The sequence below is a fragment of the Poecile atricapillus genome, chromosome Z (genome assembly GCF_030490865.1).
Source record: "Poecile atricapillus isolate bPoeAtr1 chromosome Z, bPoeAtr1.hap1, whole genome shotgun sequence".
In the NCBI taxonomy this organism is placed as follows: Eukaryota; Metazoa; Chordata; class Aves; order Passeriformes; family Paridae; genus Poecile; species Poecile atricapillus.
In genome coordinates, this window is record NC_081289.1 from 133,987,283 (window position 1) to 134,005,577 (window position 18,295).

The following is an 18,295-nucleotide window of genomic DNA, read 5'->3' on the forward strand; positions in this document are numbered from 1 at the left end:
AAGTAGATTAACTTGGAAGCTGCCAATGTGCATTGTGCCTCTGGTGGCAGCAGCTCTGGATCACTTGGGAAGTTGCAGATGGTCCTGTGAATGGAATCTGATTGAGATTCCCTGCACAATGTGTTCCTTGAGGGATCTGGGGGTGCTGAGTTGTCACCATCACTTGTGTCATAGCGCGCTGGCGTTCCACGCTCTTCTGCCCGTTTCCCGGAATGGGCAGAGGTTTTCCATCCACAGTAGTCTTGGAATAACATTGACTTGAATAATGCTTTCCTCTTCTGCATCTTGGGCAGAGACCTGGTGTTTTCACATTTTCTGAAGTCTCTGGACAAATTTTTCTGATGTGCCCATGTTTTCCACATTTAAAACATGGTTTCTTAGACAATTCCGTGGCCATGACCTCTGAAGAATTGCTTTGCTGAGAAGCTATATTGAGTGCCGCAAGAGTTTTAGCGAATCTCTCATCATGTGCCTCAAGGAGTTTTTGGAATTTTTCTCCCAAGATATCTGTGTGAATTGCTGCGATGTGCTGAGGCATGCCTACTTTGCTGCAAGCTTCCACCATCTGAGGCAGAGTTGGTTCGGAGCCTGGAAAGGCACTGATGATGCACTTGCACTCTTTGTTGGCATTTGCAAAAGCGAGACTTTGGATGAGGAGTGGTTTTGCAACCTCATCACTGCATTGTCTCTCCACTGCTTGCGTGAGGCGATCAGCAAATGAGGTGTAAGGCCCTGAATCACCTTGTCTCACTTCTGTGTAAATGCCATCTATAGTTCCAGCTGGCTGAATCTGTAGAATTGCTTTTCGTGCTGCTTCTTTAATATCTACAATTACTTGTTGAGGCAGATCTACAGCCTGATCTTCGGGTCTATCATGAGGATCATCCCCTGCTAAATGCGCCAATGTGAGGGCTGCATTTGGGCCCCCAGCATAAGTATTTAATAATTGCATGAGAGCTCTGCGCCACTTTACATCCCATAACATGTACTGTGAATCTGTTAGGATTGTAGAAGCAATATATTTACAGTCATAAGGCACTAAGTCATAATTGTGCCTCTCAGCAATTGCTTGAAGTATGAGGAGTTCAATCCATTGTCCTTTATAGCTTGCATCAAGTCTTTAATGACATCATGGGTCAAAGGTTCCCATCTGGGATTTGCATTTTGCCTGCCATATCTCACTGGCAGTGCCATAACTTCTGTTTCAGCAGTGTCAAAACTCCTTTCTTTGAATATTTCTTTTTTGATGTCTGCCCATTTCATTGAAACGGGTTCATGTCTCATTGTGTGCCTTGGAAAGCAAGATACCGATGCTTTGCTTGCATCTTCTCTTGGTCTGGAAACTGTGTAATTTATCTCATTGAGCGGATCTCCCTCTTCTGTATAGGGTAAGGAAGTGGTCACTTGCTGTCTCGTATTAAATGATGTTAGTGGTGTAGTATAAGAATTCACCACAGGCGGCGCTCTAATAGGAAGCTGAACTTCCTGTCGATCATGAAATGGTGGTGGTGGAGGAGCATAAACATTAATTGCAAGGTTGGGTTACTATTTGAAGCTATCAGAAAGTCCCTCAAACAATCCTTCAACTGGGAAAAAAAATTCCAGAAGAGTTCCTTTGGAACTGTAGGCATTGGAGCTGAAAGAGATAAAGAGTTAGCTGGCTGCTTTATGGGTGAAGGGCTAAACCAGGTGCTTGGAGCAGCTGTGCCAGATGCTGTGACTTGAGAAGACAAAGGTGTCTTCATAGGAACACCTCGACCAGCTGAGACTTCTTTAATATCTTCAGCTTTTGTACCTTTAAATGAAAAGCTCAAATTATCTATTTGTGAGCTTTTTCTTTCTTGTTCCTTAATTTCTGCCTTTTGGTCATTTTGTCGAAACCATTCCAGAGATGCTGGACTTTGTATTGATGCATCCTGTAACCCCGAGTCCATGTCTGTGAGAGGATTTGCAGGCTGAAAGAACTGTGCATTAGCACAGCCGTAGTCAAAAGCCTTTTGGCTTTGTATGGTATTCGGCGAAGCCACCTGCTGTGGTATAGTTGTTGTTTTTTCAAGCTGTTGTTGCTCTGCTACAACTGCATTGCAAAGCGAATTCAACTTTAAAACTGCCGCCGTTGCTTGCTGGCATTGCAATTCAGCCGCCGCCGCCGCTGCCTTTAGCGTCAGTTGCCATGGTGACAGGGCTGCAGCGGTCGGCTCCGCTTGTGCGCATGCCTGCCCCCCCCGCGCCGGGCTGGCCACAGAGGGGCGGGGCCACGCCTCCCCCTGACGGGCTGGGCAGTGCCGCTGCCGTCAGTGGGCGGGGCAGAGGCGCTGCGGAGGCTGCAGTGAACGCCCCTGATGAGGGCGGGCTTGGGGGCGGTGACGTGGGCGGGATATAGAGCTCCGGCTGTGATTGCGTCACTGCTGACGTCACCTTGACTGGCAGCTGTGGCTCAAAGCACACCCCTGGTAGGCGGGGCGCAGGGGCCGCCGTGCCCATAGAGGTCCCGAGCTGCTCTGGGTCGGGCCGAAGCCTCCCGTACCCTCCCAGGGGGGACAGGGCTGTCCACTCCACCCCCCTAGGGCCGGAAAGGGACTCGGCTGCCGGTACGCAGGCGGCCAAGGACGTTTCCCCTCCCACTTCTGCCTGCAGCAGGATACCGGACGCTGGAACAGTTCCAAAAGAACCCAGACACTCTTGCAAAAGTTCCGAGCCGCCGGAACCCCCTTTTTGCAGATTCTGCTCGCGTGTTAGAATCGCCCCCTCTTCTTCAAACGACTGTTTCTCTGGGTTTTCAACAGGATTAGACATTCCCTTCGCTAAAAGGGCATTCAGGGAGGCTCTCACAGCCTCAGCAGACTGCAAGAATTCCAAGAATTCCGCAGCTGACTGAGACAAGCCCGCCTGTTCTTTATCTGAACCCATATTCTCTATTTCTTCCCCGTCACCTGCTTTTGCAGTGTTCTTAAAAGACACCGCATTTTGTATGGCTTTCATTGCTGTAATTTCCTCCTTTGAAAGGATTTCCAACACTTCGGGTGTTGTCTTGTGAGCCAAAGGTGTCCCGATCGCCATGGAATTACTGAGGGCAGAGGCAGACCCAGCCTTTTCCGGCATATCCACCAGGGTCTCCCTTCCTGTATCTGGACCCCTCGTGTCCCTTGCCTGGGTTTCAGAGTCCCATTTACTGACGATTACGTTATAAATCACTTTAGAAGCCGTTAGAAGTTTAGTCGCTGCCTGGTCTCTATGAGTGGCCTTTTCATATATTGTCCTGTTTATGTTATCCCACAGGCCTGGGGTAAAAATTTTCTGTGAATCCATGTTAGGGAATTCTGCCCGTATCCAGGATAGAAGGCTTTTAAGCTCATCCGCGGATACAGAGATTGGATGCTCCTTTACCATAGCTTCCAAGATAGCCAAAACCTCCCTCTCAGCTCTGCACATACTATTTCCCATATTTTTGCTCCCTTTTGACGTCTTACCTGACCTCAGGGTCAGCTTTCTCTCAGCTCCTCTATCCATGATCCGTTCCACAGCTCACAGGCGTCTGGCTTGGCTTGTCCACTCTCATCAGCACCGGGATTACCGAGATCTTCTTTTTCCCCTTTCCAGGGAGTTTTCCAGCTTTCCACTGTCTTCTCTCTCTTTTTTTTTTTTTCCTCTTTTTTTTTTTTTTTTTCTCAACAGGAACCTTTAGTTCAAAGTGCCCCAAGTTTGGGTGACATTTGTCTCGTTAGGGACTTTTGGATTAGGTTCTTTTTCCTTTTGAACTGAAGATTGACGAGGCAGTTTTCTCTTGTTTGGTCTCAGTTTATTTTTTTCTTATCAGCATTACAAGGTACAAGGAGCTATGTGCACTATGATAGAAAAGGGGTAAAATGGCTAACAAAGATCTTCTTCAAGGTCTTTTATATGTCCATTTACCCAATTAACAGATGCCAACTAAATTATTTTTCTTAGTGACCCAATGACCCAACACCTGTGTGCTGCACTGCAGCATTTTTTACCCAATCACTTACTACTACCCAAAAACCCCTAGGAGAAGAACATGAAGAAGAAAGAAGAAGGACAAGAGACAACACCCTAAATCCTCCATCTTGTCTTTTGCTCTCTAAACTACCTTAAACTCTAAACTTCAACCCATTCATCCAGTGACTCAAGAAACTTTCTAATTCACACACATTTTCAGTCTTTTCTGCTTAACTCTAATTGTTGTCTCCATGGTGCTATGTGAAACTCAGTGCTTTCTTGGGTGTCAGAGTTAGGCATTACAGATAAAGGTATATATCTTGCATCTCTGACCCCAACACAACAAAGGGGTTTTACCCTTCTAATTCTCTCCCTGATCATGGGGAGTGGGGTAGTGAATGAGAAGCGGCTTGGGGCTTGGCTGCTCAACTGGGGTTAAACCTTTACAGTGATGTAAATCCTGCAGGGTGTGAGGTTTAACTTTATATTTGCAAAGCAGAGGGCAAGGGTGGATTTCCTTTCCTGTGCTATGTACCTCTGCCAACAAGTGAAGCTTCCCAGAATGGATGCTGGACTAGTTGAGGAGCATAAAGTCAGTACAGTTTAGGCAGCAAATGTAATTTATAAACCAAACTCCTTTGGAAACCAAATTTTCTCCCAGTCCCAAAATTTCCTGTAACATTTTGTGAATGTGTATGCTGTTCAGAGCGTACATATCACTTAACAGAAACCCAGCCTCATTAAGTTAAAAACCTGATACAGCCACACTGGCGTGTCACCCCAGATGCTGGAAAAACAGCAGTCACATCAGGATGATGCCATACAAAGGCTATTTACTCTGCTTTTACACCTTAGCTCTGAAGAGAGGCACTGTGCATGCGTTGGGAGTCCCCATGTTGTTCTGAACATGGACTTGTTACCCAGTGTGCGATTTGCAATTAGGTGAGGCATTTCTATCCCTGTATTTCTATTTCTTTATTCTTGTTTCTGCTGAGTAGGGAGTTGGGTGTTAACTCACAAAAGGCTGACCTCATGATAATCAGAGCTTTACACTACTAACATGATTTAACAAACAAAGGCATCAACCTTGATCAGATGCAAATGACGTAACTTTATTAACTAGTACTCAAACTGCTATTTGCTGGTTGTATATCTTATTTCTCATGGCTATTAGTGCAGGTGTTTTTTTTCCAGCTGAGTCTGGCATCGCTTTTGAGTAGGTGGTTAATGGGATTAATGGGACACGATCATCCGCTCCTGGAATTACCTTTTCCCCAGTTACTGCTCAGTCCTGCTGACTTCACTTCTGGTGGTTTTTGTTCAGCCAGGCCATTCACCCTGGGATTATCTTCTCTTTTCCTTAAAACAAAAGATTAGACAAATGTCCAATATTCACAATGCAACTGCATAATCATAACTGTCCAGCCAGTTACAGATGAACAATCAAAAAACAATTGCAAAGTTGCACTCAAACCCCTATTCAGGTCTGGAGGGTCTCCAATCTGGAGGAGCTTGATGTAAGCTTGGTTTTGGCTTACATCACTGCACACAAAATCACAGAAACACAGGGTTATTAGGGCTGGGACCTCTTGAGGGTAGCTAGTCCAAGCCCCTTGCCAAGGCAGGGTCACCTGGAGCAAGTTACCTGGGAACATATTCAGATGGGGTTTCGTATTGGTTTGAAAGCAGACGCCTGTCTGCTAAGGAAGGCAGGAGCCTCCCTTAGAATGGAAAATGTAAACCTCTTCCCTTCGAATTACTATAATTTGAAATTAAGGCGCTCTCAAGCAAAGATATGAGACTAGGAATAACCGTTCTTTACTAGTATGTACAATAAAGCAAACAAACAACAACAACTCCGGCATTAGCAGCAAACGGAACAGGACACAGCGCCCGCCGGCTCGGCCGCAGGCGCTCTCCCCTCGGTGCAGTTCCGGGCACGGCCGGCAGGGGCGCTGGCGCTCCCGGCGGGCGGGACGCGGATTCCTCCGCGCCTGCAGGGGGCGCTGTGGCGCGGGGAGGGGGCGGCAATGGCGGCTCGGCCGGGACAGGAAGAGAAGGGATGGGAGGGAAGCTTCGCTGCACAAACACCCCTGGAGCAATCAGCAGGACTTCCGGGGGCAGCAAGCTGGGACGGCAGAACGTCTCGGCATGCAGGGGGTGCGGGGCTACAGTGCAGCCAAAGCTCAGAGCAGTGCCAAAGAGGCGGTGGGGGCGGGGCAGGGAGAGGCGGGATCAGGAGCCCGGGCACCTGAGCAGATGCAGTCACTGGGGCCCAGCCACAGCCATTGTGTCTGCAGAGCAGGCAGGAAGCTGCCCGGGGCCACCCACAGACCAGGAGCCGCTTCCCATTGCTCTCCTTGGGGCTGCCGAGCAGATCACGCCTGTACCTCATGTGGCTTTGAGGACGCCTCAATAGGGCACGCAGCCCTAGCCAGCCTGTTCGAGCAGATCATAGGATGTGTCAGATTGGAAAGACCACTGTGGGTCAACTGGTCCAGCCTCCCTGCTTCAGCAGGGCCATGCCAAAGCAGATGGGACAGGACTGTGTCCAAACGAATGGGATATCTCCAGAGAGAGAGAGAGACCCCACAGCCTCTCTGGACAATCTGCTCCCCTGCTCAGTCGCTGCACATTAACGAAGTTCTTCCTCGTGCTCAAGTAGAACTTCCTGTGCATTAGTTCCTGCCTATTACCTCTTGCTCAACACCACCGAGCAGAGCCTGGTTCATCCTCTTGGCACCCCTTCCCCCGCTTTGGCTATTTAAGCACATTGATGAGGTTTCCCTCTTAGTCGGCTCTCCCACTCATCCTCTCCTGAGGCTCTGCCCGTCGCCAGTGCCGTTCCTTCCCTTCCCCTCCCCCGATTCCCGCCGCCGGAAGCGGCCTGGCGCGCGGGGCCTGCCGGGATTGGGCGGGCGGTGTAGCGGCGCGAGAGCGCGGGCCCGCCATCGCCGTGTCGGCGCTGCCCTCCTGTCGCCGGGGTCGCCTCCGTCGCGATGCCAGCCGCCACGAGCCCGGCCGCGCCCGCTGCGCAGGAGGCGCTGGAAATTGCCGGCCGCATCATCGACCGGCAGATCCAAGATGACCGCCGCTACCCGGACCTGTCGGAGCTGCTGGCGGTGCCGGCGCCAGGTGAGCGAGGAGCGCCCGCTCGGGGTCCCTGTGGCCCCGGGCCCCGCCGCGGGGCGGCCTCGGCCGGAGCGGCCCGGCCGGACACGCGTGCGGGCTGTGGGCCCTGCTCGGAGACTGGGGCTGGGTGTGAGGAGGCGTCTCCATCGCGGGGTGGGGTGCGGGCCGTGCGCTGTCCGCTTCAGTGCGGGGGTGAGAGCTGTGGATGTGAGTACTTCAGGAGGGCTGGGCTTTAGCTGCCTCATGTCCTTCTAAATAGAGACGAAAACGGCCCTATTTTTCTGTTCTTTCTGTTGGGAAGTCCCGTGCAGAATGCTCTTAAGGTAGCCATGTGCCCACAACCATGCCTAACTTACAAGTAGCCTGGAAAGCTCTCTTAAGCTTGTGTGACTTTTTTATTGTCTGCAGCTTTGTGTCACACTTTTAGGGTATACTTCCACCAAAAATACGTTTTGTTCTCCTTAACACATGGAGGCAGCATTTCCTTCTCCATTAGTGCCGACTGGCTGGTAAAGTGGGCTCTAAAGAGGCATTCTAGTCGTATATATCCAGAGGTGGCGGGATGCAAACAGAGTATCTGGGTTCTCTTGTGCAGTGATGGGCCACAGTGTAACTGCTCTGGCAGCTTCGTGGATACATAGCACATAAAATAGTGCAGGTATGTTAGTGTTTTAAGTCTGTACTGGAAATACAGACAGTCTTTCTAGGTGAAGGAGTGTGCTTCTGGCTTGTTCATGTGAATGTCTGACCATACTGTGAAAAAAATCACTGCGCAGAAAAAAGGGAGTAAAGGGTAGGCTGAGATCTTGGTGAGTTATTATAAGAGTGTGTTTGCAAATCTGTTTGCTCTTACCTCATTTGAGACCTAGATTTATTGATTGTGGTTTTGCTCCTGCAGAAGAAACCTTTGTCCGATTACATGTTTAAAGTCTCTGCAGCATCAAGACGTTTGAATTTTTTGTTTGTTTTTTTCTTTGTTCTTGCAGGTAGCCCTACTGTATCTGGTATGTCAGATATGGATTATCCTTTACAAGGACCAGGTTTGCTGTCAATACCCAATCTTCCAGAAATCAGCCCAGTCCGCCGAGTCCCACTTCCACCTGAGCTAGTGGAGCAGTTTGGACGTATCCTTATGTAAACAAATGTCTTAGATTGTGTAAGAGGTAGTATTAGAAATGTCTTTCTGCCATATTTTTCTTCCCCAAACTTTTTGTCAGACTCCCAGCAAAAAACTTGAATGTTTTTCAGGTTCTCTTAGTAATACTCAAAGTGATAACGAGGTACATTTGTGTAGAGTTGTTGGTGGAATTGGTTTCTAAATGAAGAATTTTGAAGTATCCAGATTGAGTAGTACTGTATATTAATGATTTTTTTAAAATTATTTTTTTAAAAAGAGGATTTTGCCATTTCTACCCAAAGTGCATTTAATCCTTACATCAGCAGTGCTTCAGATATGCAGTGCAATTGTATGATGGGAGTGTTTCCAGAGATCAGCAGAGCTTGGCTGACCATTGACAGTGACATCTTTATGTGGAACTATGAAGATGGGTATGTAGAGGATGTTGTTCTATTATGTTTTTCTATTGGTATTATACCAGAAATAAGCAGTTGCAGTAGTGGGAGATCGTTTACTGGAAGCATGGAAGTGTGCTGTTCAGTTTCAGTGATCTTAATTCCATTTAGGTTTTACTAAGCTTTTGAATACTAGGTATTTAAGGATCCATAAGAGTCAGTAATATTGCTGCCAAGTCATTACAGGTGAGAGAAAACTAAATGTATTTGCTTTGGGTCAGACATATCTAATATTCTAAAGTTCTTTACTTCTTCACTTCTTATACAAAGGCTTTGCTTGTGCTGAAAAAGTAGATAAAAATTCCTCTATTGCCTAACTTTTATAAGTAGATTTAGTAAGTATTGAGATGCATGTGCAGTGGGTAATGCAGCACAATGGTAAGGGAATAGGGCATTAGCATTTTGAAGTATTGTAATTGAAGCTCTCCATCCTTGCTTATTTTAAGAAAGTAAGTTGCTTAATAATGAAAAGTTCATTACATTTTGAAATGGCATTGATAAGTTTATAGTTTGCTTGTTTGCTTCTTTATTTGCTCACACAGTAAGCATTTGTGTAGTATTGCTTTGTAGGTATTGTTGCATTTCCTGAAAAAAATAAAGTTCAGATTAGCTACTATCTATATATTGACATTGTGTCAGAGTGTATGAAATACTTCCCCAAAGAAGACAGCACTGCATGGTGTTAGTGATATATAGTGAGGAAGAAGTTGGGAATTTTTGCATAATTTTCATGGAGGAAAAAAATCCCATGTGATTTTCTTCTCTTGATGTTAATCAATACTGCAGATGCAGCATTATATAATTCAGAGTTGACTGCGTGAAAATCCAAAATATAAAATACTGCAGTTGGGTTTCAGGTTTGAAGCTCAACTATAGGAACTTCAACTTAAATGGCCTTTCACTTAAATGGCTTTCACTGAAAGCTTCAGAGTGTGGCTAAAGCATTAGTAATTTTTAAATACACATTATTTTATTTACTTTGTTATTATGTGATTCTATATGACAAACTTCATGCAGTTTTTATTTATTGACAGAGGAGATCTGGCTTATTTTGATGGCCTGAGTGAAACCATTCTTGCAGTGGGCCTTGTAAAGCCAAAGGCAGGTAAGGAATATTATGACAGAGATTAGAATTGGACAGTACTGAACCTTCTGAGTATTTGTTTTAGACTTTATATATATATCTATATATATATTTGTGTTTTATACAAATGATACAGTATGAAGTAATATAAAAACCAAAGTATGTTTTGGGGCTTTATATATGTGTAGATATTAGCATGCATATGAGTTTAATGCATGGATTTGGCACTTGGTGCTACAGTTTAGTTGACATGGTGGTATTCAGTTTCATGATTGGATTCAATGGTCCTGGAGGTTTTTTCTGGACTCAATGATTCTATGATATGTAAAAACCTGTAGTTGTACATGTGAATATATGTATACATAACAGAATGTATGGGTTTGTTTTGATTCTAGAAACATTATAAAATGAATTATGAGCCAAGAATAATGTATAGTTTAACAATTACTTACACTGATAAGCTTGCATTTTTTGCCACATCATGCTTTAACATTTATACTGTTTATAAATTTACATAGTCAAGTGATAATTTCCATGAGATTCTGGTTTCTAGCTCTCAGTTATTTCAGTATCTACTGCTAAGATAACAGTAAAGTCAAAGTTGAATTGGCAAGTGAGTTGAGTTTAAAAGAAGCATGTTGGTAAGAGAAATGTCATTTTAAAGATGCTGTATTTTACGTAGTGGAAGTTGGCCTGCTGGCTGATACTTCTTTCTAATTCTAGAATTCTGCAGATTGTTAGGCTTAATGTATGACTGTTCTGTCTAATCAGTTGATGTGGCTTTCCAATGGACTTATTTGCTTACATCATTGTGATCAAAGAAGCAGGGTGCTTCTAAACTAAAACGTTCTTCTTTTTGTTTAGGTATCTTCCAGCCTCATGTGCGACACTTACTTGTCCTGGCTACTCCTGTGGATATTGTGATTTTAGGGCTTCATTGTTCTAATATACAGTCAGGTAATTCTCTCTTCTCCCCTTATTCCCAGTTGTGTATTAACACATGGCAGTGTGTTAATTCCCATGTGTATTTACACATGGCAGTTTTATTAGTAGTCATTCAAAAATTTTTGAAAAAACCCAGGTGACAAGTGTCTTGCTAGTTTTTAAATCTTCAAATTATGTTGCAAACAGGGAAGATAATTTTTATGGTGGGTGCACTTGCTGGATCATGGGCTCCATGAGAAGCATTGAGTTTTATTACTTGCCTATTTAATGTAAACAGAGCTTTTGGAACAGGTGCTCTTATTAATTAAACAGCATGTCGAAGAGGGAGAGAAGACAGGAACACGAGTCTTGAAACTGGTGAATAGAATTCATTAACTTTGTTTGCATTGGTATTCCAACCATAAAAACTGAGAACCTGATGACATGTTTTTATGCCTTATATACTAAGAGGAAAAATTGTTTGGTGAAAGTAAGAGAACATACATCTTGCTTTTTTTTTTTTTTTTAATAATATGTTGATGTAAAGGAGAAAACAAGTTGAAAGTCGTGTTTTGGTGTGATTTAGAGGAGAGAACAGTCTGTAGAAATGAAAAACATAACATTTCCTTCCTTGGAAACCTACGTGGAGTGGATTTGTTACTCTGTGGTTCACACTGGACAAAAGCTGTTTGTGAATATATTCAGTAACTATGAAACTTACTGTAATTTTTTTTCTGGTGTTTGAAATGTTTCACAGACATGTAGTATTTATTAAAACAGCTTAAAAATGAAAGAGGATGTTCATTTGTTTACTGAAGGTACTGGATCGCTCAATGACAGCATATCTGGAGGAATGCAGCTGCTACCAGATCCCCTGTATTCTCTCCCTACTGACAACACCTACATCCTGGCAATAACATCCACGGATAATGGGAGGATCTTTCTGGCAGGAAAAGATGGCTGCTTATATGAAGTAGCATACCAGGTGACTGTGGGTTTTATACACAGGCTTTTTTCACTGTTTCACTGTTGTGGGATCACAGCAGTAATAGTTCTAAAACTTGTCAAGTTTGCAGTCTCTTTCCTTTTATAATTGTGTTGCATGTCTTGGTTGCACAACTTAGGGTAGATGCATTTTTTGAAGAAGTATTTATGTGGGCTATAGCAGTGCAGTCAGTTTTGATCAGCTTTAAAAATTCAAATTGTGACATCTGCACGGAGCTTTTTATGCAAAATTTTCCTTTTAATGATCTTTTCTTTCAATTAAATAATACACACTTGTTCAATTAAAATCGTAGTTTCCTGTTAGATCTTTACTTGTTTTCATACTCGTCCTTTGAATGACTTTTTTAATATTGCTCCTCATTCAGTTTGTGTTTTACTTTTTCTTTCAATGCCATATTTGTTTTAAATTGTAGGCTGAAGCAGGTTGGTTTAGTCAGCGCTGTAGAAAAATCAATCATTCAAAGAGTGCACTGTCTTTTCTTATTCCTTCGTTGCTACAGTTCACATTCTCAGAGGATGGTAAGTACTGATGTTAAAGTTCTTATTAGTCAATAATTAAATGTAACTTTTTAAAATAATACTACCAAGAAGTCAGTCTGAATGTATTGCTTACTCAGAGCATTTAGTTACTGTCAATGACATTTGCAGTGGTTCATCATTATAAAAGAATTGCACAAATCAAGACAGATTGCATGTTTAGTTCAGGATATAGGTAGCAAAGGCTGAAAAAGTGACATTTCTGACTAAAGTTAGTGATCCGTACCACAAAATTAATACACGTTTAGTGGTATCACCATAAACATGAAAAATGTATAAGTGAATAATCTTACCCTCTTTCATTGCTTAGTGAAAAGTTATTTTGAAATTATAGGCTTTTGCTCTGGGATTTTTTTTTGTTGTTTATTTACTAACAGTTGTATTAGTTGCTGTTTTAAATCACTTAGAGCAGCAGTCCTATATGAAAGTGCAGTTTTTGTGAACTTGCACTTCATTATTTTGTAGAGATTCTGTCTTAAACTTGCTTTCCAAAGTCCAGTGTTGATCTGCCGGTTCTCCATTTTTTCCTCCCTCTCCAGATCCTGTAGTTCAAATTGCCATTGACAACTCTCGAAATATCTTGTACACCCGCTCAGAAAAAGGAGTCCTGCAAGTATGTGACTTCTTATGACTCTTTGGTCTGTTATTAATGTGTGCAATAATGTACAGGTACCTTTGTAAGTTTACCTCAATACCTGAGAATCCTCTGTAGCTGTGTCAGGCCCTTACTCCTATTTATCTTTTTGTAGCAATGTGTGTGCTGAAGACTTCAGTTGCTTCTTTTCTGAGGAAAGAGTAGCCTCAATTCTATGGAAGCATGAGTACAAAAAGAAATACAGCTTGAGTTACTTCTTGATAAGTGAGACTGAATTTATTAATTTATAAATCACTAAGCTGTGTTATTGAATTGCAGGTTTATGATTTGGGACAAGATGGTCAAGGAATGACCAGGGTTACTTCTCTTTCACAAAATGCTATAGTTTCTGCTGCAGGGAGCATTGCCAGGTATGTTGATGACATTTACAATGCAAGAGGCTTCCTTTAAGACCCACAGTTTCACAGTACAATTTTGAAGCATTTAGATCAAAAGTGTATTGGGGTTTTTTTGTTTTATTTTTCAGAACAATTGATCGTTCTGTATTTAAGCCTATTATTCAAATAGCAGTGATTGAAAATTCTGAATCCATAGACTGTCAACTACTAGCAATCACACATGCAGGTAAAAGAGTATGCTAATTCCACTCTACTTAAACTGATAAATGGTATCTGCAAAGTTTTGACCCTTTTTATCTTTTGTTCAGGTGTCCGACTGTATTTTAGTACGTCACAATTTAAACATCCAACAGCTCGTCCTTCCATGTTAACCTTGGTCCATGTCCGATTGCCGCCTGGGTTTTCAGCTTCTTCAAATGTAGAGAAGCCTGCAAAGGTTCACAGAGCTCTTTATAGCAAAGGTGAGCAGTGGAACATGGCTCAGATGAGATTGTTTTGAGTGTGACAGTCACTATTAATTTTATCCCTACAGACATCTGTTCTACATTTTAGGTGTCAAATGGTGTTAAAAGTGACTTTTTGGAGTACCATATGGCATACAAATCCAGGAGATAACCGTTTCCTGTTCAGATTGTATGATAATAACTTAAAGATTGAGTTTTATAATTTAGGAATGAATTCATGAGTTTGCATTTAACGCACAATGATTGCTTCTAATATGGACTTATTTTTGCTATTCTTGCTAGGGGTCCTGCTGATGGCAGCTTCAGAAAATGAAGATAATGACATCCTGTGGTGTGTTAATCATGATTCTTTCCCTTTTCAAAAGCCAATGATGGAAACACAGGTATAAAGCAAACTTCTGTATGATTTGATGATATCTAGATATTTCGTTTTCTTTACTAATAACAGATGCCTGAATGTTACTGTCTGCAAGAAATAAATAGGTCACAGAAAACTTCATGAGGAGTTTGGTTACTTTCACAAAGCTGAATGAGTCTATCTTAGTAGGGATCCTTAGTTCAAACACAGATTTCTAGTTTGATGCAAGCTGTATGTCAAAAGCAATTGCCTTAACTTCTAAAACTTGACTTCTAATTAATATATTTGAAAATTCTGTTGTCTGTAGCAATGCTCCATATTGTGCACAAGCACAGAAAGACATGGCCCTCAGTCCATAATAGTGAGGATCAGTATAAAATTTGATAAAGGTTGTAGATAAATGTAGATGATAGAAACTCTGGAATTCCTTATTTAAACTTACATACCTTATCTTCATTCAATTCCACACATAATGTCTTCATTATTTCATGTGGAGGGGGTGCAGTTCCTGACTTTCATTTTCCTGATTGTTATGTAATTGGGTTTGTAAGAAAAGTTTGGAGGGGGCTAATTGCCTTATGTGTCAGTTCATGGAAAATGTATATTTAATCTCTGAAGAACATTTCAAGTCTTCTGTGTTAGAGGTGTGACATGTCAAAAACAGCGTTACTGAAGAAATAGCAGAGTTGGGAGTGAATGGAGGGAATATATCATATGTTCGTAGTCAGGTTTTGATTTATCTGCTGTTTTAATTAATAACTTACAAAGGAACTTTATAGTTGTTTCAGATCCCTTCCCCTCAAAAACTTAGACATAAATCCCAAGTGCCAACCTCTTTTTTCCCAAGGCATCAGACAGCAACACGCCGCTAAGTTTCCCAAACAAAACTGCAGCCTGTTCTTGAGCAGCAGTTCTTCCTGGTTAGCATACATAGTCTTATGGAATGTCTGCACTAATATAGTCTCTTCTTGAGTTGTATTTGAAGTACTGTTGTCAGCTGAAAAAGTCTTGTAAACCTTTGTAATTCAGTTGAAGCTTTTTTTTATTTCTTTTTTTAAGAAATCTTTTAAAGTCATGATGCTTATGGTGCTTAGTTCTGATGTGGTTAGTAGATGGTTGCTGTTTATATTGTAGCAGCTTTACTTTGCAAGTTGTTTTACATTTAAATGTAAAACACTATCCCTGTCTTTCAAGCAATGTATTATTCCCTTACTATTATTATTTCCTCCTAAAAGCAGCAGTGTATATATAACTAAATTTGATGATAACTTTCTGTTAGACAGTACAAAAGCTTATTTTCTTTGGGTTGTCTTGTGTGAGGAGCAGATTCTATTCTGCGTAATTTTAAATGGTAAATAGTAAAATACAACTATGGATGTACAAAACCTACGTCTGGTACCAAACTTTGGATAATACCTATCTGTTGTTCAGATGACAACCCGTGTTGATGGACATTCCTGGGCTCTTTCTGCTATTGATGAATTTAAAGTTCAGAAGATTGTAACACCACTAAATAAAGATGTTATTCCCATAACTGATTCACCTGTGGTTGTGCAGCAACACATGCTGCCACCGAAGAGGTTTGTTCTGCTTTCAGCCCAAGTGAGTATTACTTCTCTTGATATAGGTTACCAGAACAATTAAGTATGAAATTAGACTTCTCATCTAAACCTGTACATAATTCATTTTAGATATGTTTTAAGGGTTATATTATGAACATGAAAAGGAATCAGGAAGAAGATTGCTGCAACTATCTGTATCTATTTTAAATTTACTCATGTGTTTTAGATCAACTTCTTTTATACAGTGTAATGATAGCTTTTGCTGCTCTCTAGAAACCCTTGCAGATACAAATCTGGGAAGTTCTTTTAGCCTTGATTATGTGAAATTGAAACAGTCACTGTCTGCCCAGAAAATACAGTTCAAGTAAATATTGTTGGTAATTGAAATTTGAGTTAATAATTTCTTATTTGTCATAGAAAAAGTCCCAAAAAGGTTTTTTTTGAGAGGGTTTTAAAGAAAAGAAAATAAGTGAAAGAAGTTCAAAAAGAAAGAAGTGAAATTTCCTACTTTTCTGATTACATTTAGCAATATTTTTGCAACTCAGTATCGTAACCAATATCTTTGATTATTTATAATAATGTTTAAATATTAATGTCTTGCAAACTCTAGACTTGCAAGCAGCATTTGTTTAATAGCAGCTCTTTTGTTAAGGGCATTAATTGGGCCCTTTCCAGTATTTAGTTGGAAATTCAGGGAAGGTGATTAATGTGAAGTCTTACCAGGCCTTGAATTCTTCAAGTATTTTTCTTCCAGGCAGTTTTCAGGATTTGCAAGATGAATAAAGCCTTTATTATCTACATATCCTTGCATATGCTTATATTCTATGCTTTGTGTTAAGCTAAGAATAACAATATTAACTCAGTTTATGGAGAGTTTATAGCCATTGCAATACTAGCCTGCCTTTCCTGGATTCACTAGTGATATTAAGAAATGGGCTTTGTGCACCAGGTACGTTTTGATCCAGTAGTGCAGTGGAGGAAAACTCAGAATGCCAAAGATTAACATCATGGAAATGTGTGTGTTATGATGAAACAGGGTAAAGACAACTTTAGTCTTACTTGCTTTACCTTACTTTTAGGGAAGCTTTATGTTTCATAAACTCAGACCTGTCGATCAGCTGCGCCATCTCCTTGTGAGCAATACAGGTGGAGATGGAGAAGAGATTGAGAGATTTTTCAAGTTGCATCAGGTAAGAGCTTTTGATCTGTTATGAAAAATGGAAGACTTGTTATCCTTTTGTTGTTGCTGCAACCTTCTGGTCAATGTTCCATTTACCAGTTAAAGTAACTGGTAAATTTTTCTTCTTTTTGTCTACATAAAACTATATTGTATAGAGAAATAATTTCTCATTTTATGAGAAATCTAAAATGAATATGTAATTCACTTTCTCTGAAATTCCTGTCTTGCATACAGAAGTGTAGTGCTCTTCTTGGATTAGAAAGAAGTTCATCTGAGAGCAGGAGAGGAAGAGCTTCTAAAAAAGTTTAATTCCCATGAAAAAACATCCAAAGGGATTTTTATATTTTGAAGGCCTGTAGAAATGTGTTGGTGTGGGTATTCTTTTTTATTAGCAGCTTAAGGTAAACAAGAAACAAGCAGAAGTTAGGTTATTGTGGATTACAATTTTAACATGACTAGTGTTGTGTAGTATCTGTAGCGAGTGTAATATGCTCTCTTGTCCTTGGAGGGGACATAACTGGTATTGTAACAGCTTATAAGAATATGCAAACTGATTTTTACAAGCATTTTTTCTTCAAACACTATTGTAATTTATGTTTTTGTGTTTGTAGAAATTGTGTAAGTCCTAGCCATACTTAAATGTTAGGCATAGAGATTGTTCCCTACCAGTAGTATTATTGAGTTTGCTAAAAATTTATAGGAAAAACTTTCCTGATACAATGGAATAACTTGCTAGGATACACTTCTTGTCTGTGATTAGGAAGAGCTTATTTCCCTGGCTTCTAAATAAAATTATGCAGAAAGTATTTGCTGTTTTAGTTATCAAGAAATATAGCTTCTATACATTTCTTACCAACTTAATGTAAGACACCACGCTAACATTGTAATATGCTCTAGGAGGATCAGGCCTGTGCCACTTGCCTTATTTTGGCCTGCTCTAGTGCTGCATGTGACAGAGAAGTATCTGCCTGGGCTACTCGAGCATTCTTCAGGTAAGTTTTAATTCTGTCTGTCATTCTGAATATTATACTCAGGATCACTATGGTCACTAAACACTTGTACAGGCTTTTTAACCTGCTGCCAGTTCAGGTCCTGGTGACTTTTGGTTATTGGTGTTGATGTTTTTGGTGGTAGTGGTGGTGGTTTTGGTTGGTTGCTTCAGCTATGGTTGTTGTTGCTTAGTTCAGTTTGTTTTTTATAGTACAATTTGAGTGACGAAGTATTAACTTCCACTCTCGAGGATTAAAGTCTAACCCAGAAAACAAATTCAAGCAGCCCCTCCCCCAGTTGGTTATGTTTATTTAACAGAAATTGAATAATATTAAACAATAAAACTTTTTGCTGTGTGATGAGATGGCAAATCCAGAAAAAGTCCTTTTCATGGGGTGTAACTCAGCTTGCTCAGGTTCTTATCAGTCTCTCTGGCACTGGAAAGTGCTGAAGCCCAGGCCCCAGTGGGCCACAGGTGTGAGCTCCTGGGGTTTGGTTGAGTTTTTAGTGCAGAGTAGGTTTGAACAGATCCAATAA

The 18,295-nt window shown here is 41.4% G+C and overlaps 1 protein-coding gene across 2 annotated transcripts in view; it reads left to right on the forward strand.

Annotated features, from left to right (window-relative positions):
* The first annotated feature begins 6,833 nt into the window (after positions 1-6,833).
* NUP155 (nucleoporin 155) overlaps positions 6,834-18,295 on the forward strand; it is a 30,593-nt gene continuing 19,131 nt past the window's right edge. For both annotated transcript variants that reach the window (XM_058827185.1, XM_058827186.1), the window contains exons 1-15: positions 6,834-7,092; positions 8,076-8,213; positions 8,541-8,637; positions 9,696-9,766; positions 10,610-10,702; positions 11,488-11,654; positions 12,088-12,193; positions 12,751-12,824; positions 13,125-13,216; positions 13,333-13,430; positions 13,513-13,665; positions 13,951-14,051; positions 15,458-15,628; positions 16,668-16,778; positions 17,666-17,760. In XM_058827185.1, the coding sequence (XP_058683168.1) occupies positions 6,957-7,092; positions 8,076-8,213; positions 8,541-8,637; positions 9,696-9,766; positions 10,610-10,702; positions 11,488-11,654; positions 12,088-12,193; positions 12,751-12,824; positions 13,125-13,216; positions 13,333-13,430; positions 13,513-13,665; positions 13,951-14,051; positions 15,458-15,628; positions 16,668-16,778; positions 17,666-17,760 (1,703 nt within the window). In that variant the 5' untranslated portion in view covers positions 6,834-6,956. The remainder of the gene's footprint in view (positions 7,093-8,075; positions 8,214-8,540; positions 8,638-9,695; positions 9,767-10,609; positions 10,703-11,487; positions 11,655-12,087; positions 12,194-12,750; positions 12,825-13,124; positions 13,217-13,332; positions 13,431-13,512; positions 13,666-13,950; positions 14,052-15,457; positions 15,629-16,667; positions 16,779-17,665; positions 17,761-18,295) is intronic.